The following is a 7,500-nucleotide window of genomic DNA, read 5'->3' on the forward strand; positions in this document are numbered from 1 at the left end:
TTAATGTTAGAAAATTTTCGTGCGAACGTCCTTAAAGAGAAAATGTCTGTCAGCCTGTTTTGACAGGCTCAAAACAGGGAAGGAAAGTAAGTTAATGACCACTACATCCACTGAAAAACTATTGTCATCTTTAAACAATGTCTCATGTAACCCATTGATTCCTAGAGCTGAGACTTCAATTATAGATCCCCAGATGATTTTACACCTTGATGGGGGACAGTTCAGGAATCAGTGGGTTATGTAAAAAGAAAAAGGTGAATTTTCAGCGTGATTTTAATGATTATAAAGTCATTTCCAGATGGCATTGCTTCAACATTGTTTGTTGGAATTGTTGAGATCTGAAGAGAATTGGCAAATTTCAAGCTTTGAAGTGTTACAAGAAGGTCAACATGCTTGTGTAGTGGACCAAGGAGAAAAACACTACATGAACTAAAAGCAGACACAGTTAAGTGTCTGAGTGGGATTTTCACCATTTTGTATATTCTTTGCAATAAAAACAGTTTTGAAAGAGCCCTGTTATCAGAAAAAAAAACTAATGATTTGTTATGCAAAGTTTCTGTCACACTTCACACAATTCAGATGCCAAAGAAAAAATAATTTTGACGTTTTAAACAAGAAGCTTCATCACATTGTTTTTTTCCACACGACCCAGATGACCTTGGACTTTGGACTTTGGACTTAGATCAAGTCACAAAACACAGCTACATGAATGTATACCACTATTAGTAATTTAAGAACATCCAACAAAACATCACAATAATAATAATAACTGTGATTAAACTTGTGATGATTTGTTCAATTAATATGCATACAAATGAGAAAACATTGACTGACTTGGGAACTCCTTTGAAAATTTTGTTAAGTACTGTCAGTTCTTGTATCACTTACGCATTGATTGCCCTGAGTCTCAAAACATTAAAATTCTCCTTTTGACTTAATAACACATCAGCTTACGGTGGTCTTGAGGAAATTATTACAAATCCTAATTTATTTGAATTTTTTAGAGCCCAGAGGTCAAGTTTATTAGAGGCCGTGTCGTTCAGTGGTGAGGGCATTGGATTAGAGTGCCAATTTGGCTGGGTTCATATCCGGGGTTTATCTTCCAAGGCTTTGGATTAAACTGTGTGTCACTCTAATGCCAATGGCCACCTGGTTGCTTCCCACCAGTTAAGATTCTTAACCACAATGAACCAGTTACTTGAACAAATACTGCCATCAATTGCTCTTAGAAGAGGGATGGCCTTCCTCTCTTGCTCGGGCTCTTTTTTGGTCAACAAAAAATGCTTTTCTTCTCCTCTCTTGCTACCATGACACTTTTTTTTCACGATGAACAACAACCTTTAAGCCTTAGAATTCCTCAAAATGAAACTGACTTAGAACTTTGCTTTTGCTGGCCCATTGTGTTTTGTTTGTATTGTATTGTATTAACACAGTTATTCCTATAAAATACTATAAAATTTAGAAAATAAACCATAAAATACTTGAACACGAGGCCTTTCAATGGAGAATTATCTTGTTTTCTTAGTAATTAAGCTGCTGATACTAGCAACCGACAGGAAAGACTAAATCAGATCATTTTTAGCTCCTTTCAAACCAAAATTTTAGGATTTAAAATGGAAGCATCCTTAACTTCATTTAGGACAGAAAAGGATTGGCACACTGGCGAGAGCACCAGCCTTCCTCGCTTGCAGACCAGGATTGATTTCCACAATGAACCAGTTATTTGAACAAATTCTGCCATCAATTGCTCTTAGAAGAGGGATGGTCTTCCTCTCTTGCCGTCTCTGGCTCTTTTTTGGTCCACAAAAAATGCTTTTCTTCTCCTCTCTTGCTTCCATGACACTTTTTTTTCACAATGAACCTTTAAGCCTTAGAATTCCTCAAAATGAAACTGACTTAGAACTTTGCTTTTGCTGGCCCATTGTGTTTTGTTTGTATTGCATTTTCAGATTATTTAAGCAGACTGTCTATGAACTAGCTTCTTAGCTACGAGTAGTTCCATTATAATCAAGAGAACTTAATTGTACATTTTCATTGTTTCCAATTGAATTTTAATATACAGTGTAATGAAATTGGGCTATTAAATTAATAAAGTATTAATAAATGTTGATGAAATGTTTGCAGAGAAGTCTCAAAAGGCCAAGCTTCCAACAGCTTTACTCAAAAGCTTCTTTGAAGTCAGTCTGAACTGAGCTCTAAACGGAAATCAAGTTAACTTGTGTTCGATTCTCTTTTGATTTTCAAAACTGATTATTTGAAACAGGTATCATAATTATGTGCATCAAATTCCCAATCTAAGGCTGCAAATATGGGTAAATAAACTAAATGATATTCTATATTATGCAAAAGCATGATTAACACAGTTATTCATATAAAATACTATAAAATTTAGAAAATAAACCATAAAATACTTGAACACGAGGCCTTTCAATGGAGAATTATATTGTTTTCTTAGTAATTAAGCTGCTGATACTAGCAACCGACAGGAAAGACTAAATCAGATCATTTTTAGCTCCTTTTAAACCAAAATTTTAGGATTTAAAATGGAATCATCCTTAATTTCATTTAGGACAGAAAGGATTGGCACAGTGGCGACAGCACCAGCCCTCCTCGCTTGCAGACCAGGATTGATTTCCAGGCTCAATGTTACATCTTGGTTGAATTTCTTGGCATTCTACTCACTGCTCTTGGAGGTTTAGGTACTGCGGTTTCTTAGTTTCATCAAAAACCAGTAGTGGATTTTATTTTACTGTATTATCTCCATTAATATGATTTGAATTGCAATCTCCTACAGAGCACGCCCGCTACGCATCCTTAAGACTTCAACAAAGCAATTATTATCATTGAGCTGAGCTGTAAAACGAAACACGCACAACATACACATGCTGGTCAATACTGGGTCTCAAAGCATTCCATTACCAAAAACATGGGGTCGGAGAGAGAAGAGAGCATTTTTCAATACAGCAGGGGCTAAATGCTGCAAAAGATGCACAACCCTTAGACAGGATCTGAGGGCACCCCTCTGGAAATTATAAATTGTAGAGGACCTTAGAGGCGCTGAGATGCTATTTTCTACATTGTCGTCATAAACATGCACTAAAAATTAAAAAATGCAATATTGGGAAATATTTGTATGCTTGAAATTGGGGAGAGGGACTACAGCTCCTATCCCAACCAGAAATTACTGTTGTGTGATGTTAGCCGGACTTTGAACACTGAAGGTGTAGGTTTTCAGGAAGTGTACAATGGGTGTTTTTTCAACATGGAGAAAGGAAGACGTTTGAGCCTGATTTGTTTTTGGGTTAACTGATTCCCCACACACTTTATCTCTCTCTCTCTCCAGCTGTAGCCCTCACCCTGCCATGGCCATTCCCATGGGTCTTATATAATCATATGTATCCACATAACTTGGTGCCAAGGAGTTGCAAGGGCAGGAAAATATTTAACAGAGAACACATCCATCTTGAGATATACAAACACTATAATTATGGTTAATGAAGTTAAACCTCTCCACAACAGCCACTTGGGACAAAGAAAAGTAGCCCTTGTAGACAGGAACTGTTGTGGCAAGCTATAATAATTGAAATATGAAACATGTTGTTCTTCACAATCTTTATTGACAAGCAAAAAACTCATCTACCTGACGTTTTAGGTCAAAAAAACTACATGTAGAATTTCCCTAGTTTCTCTACAACTTTGATGGGAATGCTTTTGCTATACTTAGCAAAGGAACAATCACTAGGGAAATATCCTGACTTAAGGTCATACCCTGTTTTTGTTTTGTTCCGTCTGTGTTGTTTTAGGTTGCTATTAAATGAAGATGTATATTGTCCACTGACATGGATTTTCTAGATAAATTTAACCTTAAAAGTTTGCCACCTTTCGGCAATAAGCAACACTTAACAAAACATTTCTGAAAGTTAACATAATTAACTTAAAACATCTCAATCTTTAACACATGCAGGATTAAAATCGCAAAAGAAATTCACAGAATCAGCATAATAAAATCCACAACCATTCAAGCACAAATATTTACAATAGTCGTGTTTTGTCAAGATTTTATTCTTTAAAAACGTGTGGTAATGATGACTTAATAACAGTCTTGGGTTGTGCTTTAAAGTGATTCTTTTTTTGGTTTAAATCATAGAAGAATTCGGCATACTTTTTTTTCTTGCATTAACAATATAGTATGCAATAATGAAATAATCACAATCGTGAAACAGAAGCACCAGAGAACAATAAAGAAATGTGGGAAACGAGGTACTAAAATACCGTTTTATGGACTGTACATGTCCTACCCGAAAACTAAACAAAAAAAAAATATTGTTAACGTTAGAAAAAGCTACATGATCGGCAAGACGCGATTTATCAAGAGATCATGCAAACATGACATTGATAGTGTGATGGTCACAAATGAAATCCGTACGATGTAAAAAAATCTACAGGCATGAAAGAAGGTGGAGATTTGGCCACAATGGGAAGGATTTGCGACGAACAACAAAACAGGCAGAGTTTCTTGAACTATTGGTCTGTGTGAAGCGCATGTTTATTCTATCAGCGAACAAAACGAATATTTTGTTATCACTTTCATGGTCGAGTGTGGTAATCGACAAGAAAATACAGACGGAATCGTATACTGATTAGGCAAAATTATCTCGGGAAGTACCGGAGAAAATATCGGAAAAGATGTTTCAAAGCTACAAAATGCTAACTTTCGAAAGTCATCGTCATCGTCATCGAACTGTTGTGAAACCAAAATGCAAGCAAGTCAAGTCGGAAGACTTCGCGTTGCGAAGATTTCAAAATAACCGCAGAGCTTAAATGTAAACAAAAACAGTCCTAGAAATCGGAATCGACAAAGACCAAGCGAAGTGGAGATATGCAGCAAAAACATCATAGATTTCTCCAGAGAAATAAAACTTGAACAAATGTACAATATCATCCATTGTTTTGGAACATCAAAACGAAAATATTTTAATCGAGCCGTAGCTCTATGTATGATTTGCTGCAAAACATCCGGAATCTGTGAAACCGACAACAGTTGTAAATTTCACGGCAATTGATTGATACGGACAAACCGCGAAGAAAATAAGTTCTGTCAACATATCTGCTTCTATACAAACCGATAAAAGCGGCGATAACCTTCCGATATCACGAAAATACGGTCGTGACACGGAGTACTTAAAAACATAGCTGATACCAGGCACTTTCGTCTTGCCGACTCGTAAGGCTTTGAATGCGCTGATACGCATTGTCTGTCACGAACTATGGCCAAAAGAATTGCAATAATTTTTTTCCCTGGAGCTTCATTATAAGGATAATTCAAGTTGTAAGAGAAATAAAATGTCATGCATTTTGCCATAATTTCAGCCCTGCAGTCTCGGTAACACAAGCAGAAGAATGTGAAAATGACACATCTGCGCCGATCGATTGGAGACATCTTTTTCAAAAAACTGAACGGTAATCAAATAGGTCAAATGAATCTTAAATATTGTAATGAAATGGAAAATAAAGGCTCAAATTTTACCTGGTAGAGTTTAATGATGTGAGGATGATCCAGCATCTTCATCACTTGCACTTCGCGAGAAATTTTCTTTAAATTGTCTTGGTCCAGTTGACTCTTATCGATAATTTTGACGGCGACCTGGTCAAAAAAAATGCAAGTGGAAACTGTAAGCAAGAAACCAAAGCGCTGGACGAAACCACCCAATAAAATACCAAATGAGGTATATTAATTCTTTGTCGGGGGTTTAATTGATATTTCAACTCTCATTTTACTTGTTTTCCCACAACATGAACGTGTAAGACGTTCCATTGGGATGAAACTGTGCTCTGGGCAACGAAGTCGAAAGCTGACATCGTTGCCTCGAATCGCTGGTTCGTGCAGATAAATTCACCTTCGTTTTAGTAACGCAGTGTGTGGCAAGCTTGACAACTGCAAAATTTCCTTTTCCGATAGTCTTCTCGATATTGTAGTAACCAATTCGCACCACACTTCCATGGCGATTGTGCCCTCTCGATTTATCCGCCATTTTCGCATGATTACAAGTTCCCGAGTCCATCATTGCGCATGCTCGCACGTCCATAGGAGGACGACGCGCACATTCTGCTAAAAGACCGGAAATCTTAGATGGTAGCAACTAACGCTGTTCATTCGCAGCTGCTTTGAAAATACTAGAAAATGACAGTTGCCCATGAATAATATTTATTATTCACCATGGTTTACACTTGAAAGTGAAATGCGTTAAGCATCGTATCTGACATCTCTTTGCAAGTTTAATTAGATTCTGTTTTGCTTTGGTGTAAACAACAACTGCGAACGATGAAAAAAGATCATTCATTTGCAAAAGGAGTTGTTAAAAAACGCGCGATTTTTAACACCTTAAAATTCACTAAATGAGTGAACTGTCAATTATATTGGGCGCAAAATCGACGCAGACAAATGTCAGTTGGACCGACTCGTTCAACCTGACAACCAAACGTAGGGTTGACATTGGCTTCGTTTCCAAAAAATAATGTCGACCTTGAACTTAACGAACCTTCCCTGTAATCTGGCTGTTGACAAAGACCAGTCGTTTCAGCAGCTTGAACGTGTTTGGTAAATAGTGGCCTTAAACCAGGTTTTAGACAGGCTCGACTGAACTTTTGGGAGACAAGTCGATAACGTCTCGATCGTCTCAAAACGTTTTCGGGTTCCACAAGTTCTGTTTTAAGAACGGAGAGATTTGAAACCATCAAAAGTTCATTGATGAAAGTTTTACTTTTTCTTCCCTTGAAAACCTGTTAGAAGACCAGTTTATAACTGAAAAAAAAAAAAAAAGGATGGCAGTTTCAGTTTTCAGAAACGAGCCTTTGGTCTCAATTTTGCAAGGTTTGCCAGGTGGCGAGAACATTCGTCTTTCACCAACGTGGCAGAGGCTCGATTCCCGGACTGAACATCGTATGTGGGTTGAGTTGGCTGGTTCTCTACTCTGCTCTGAGAAGATTTTCCGGTTTTCTCCTCTCATAAAAAAGCTAACATTTGATCTTATATCCTTTAATTTCCTGTAATTTGGTTTCATTTCTCATCTTCCCAATTAGCAGAGGACTAGTGCTCGAGAAAAATAAGATGGAGACTTCAAAAGTGACCCTTTTATTACTACCCCACTTCAGCTACCTAGGAACATCATCACGTAATGGCTGATTTCCCAGTGGGCCCTCCACCAGAGAGTGTTACCTGGGAAAGCAACGATAGTTAAAGGAGAGAAGTGGACGTGCTAGCCAAATGAAAGAGATAGTTGCGTTTGACAGCTTAGTTGTATGTCTTTTTTCCCCCTTTCGTTTTACTTGGCATTTTTAAATTAATGCATATACGGCTCATGACGTCCGTTCAAAATCTATTCCCATGGCTACTCAATCGCAAGCTACCTCTTTGTGCAGCCACCCTGCCAGTGATCAAAGGGAACAATGTTTTTGAAGAGGGGCGGGTGGCTCTGGAGACGAGCATGCTTGTAACTGTGA

At 37.6% G+C, this 7,500-nt stretch overlaps 1 protein-coding gene across 1 annotated transcript in view; it reads right to left on the reverse strand.

Moving 5' to 3' along the window:
- Positions 1-6,054, reverse strand: part of LOC138028945 (serine/threonine-protein kinase SIK3-like) — a 17,381-nt gene extending 11,327 nt beyond the window's left edge. Inside the window, exons 1-2 of the mRNA XM_068876593.1 lie at positions 5,898-6,054; positions 5,528-5,644 (exon numbers count right to left, since the gene is read on the reverse strand). Of these exons, the coding sequence (XP_068732694.1) occupies positions 5,528-5,644; positions 5,898-6,032 (252 nt within the window). The 5' untranslated portion in view covers positions 6,033-6,054. The remainder of the gene's footprint in view (positions 1-5,527; positions 5,645-5,897) is intronic.
- Between the last annotated feature and the right edge of the window lie 1,446 nt (positions 6,055-7,500).

The sequence above is a fragment of the Montipora capricornis genome, chromosome 13 (assembly GCF_036669925.1).
Source record: "Montipora capricornis isolate CH-2021 chromosome 13, ASM3666992v2, whole genome shotgun sequence".
Taxonomy (NCBI): Eukaryota; Metazoa; Cnidaria; class Anthozoa; order Scleractinia; family Acroporidae; genus Montipora; species Montipora capricornis.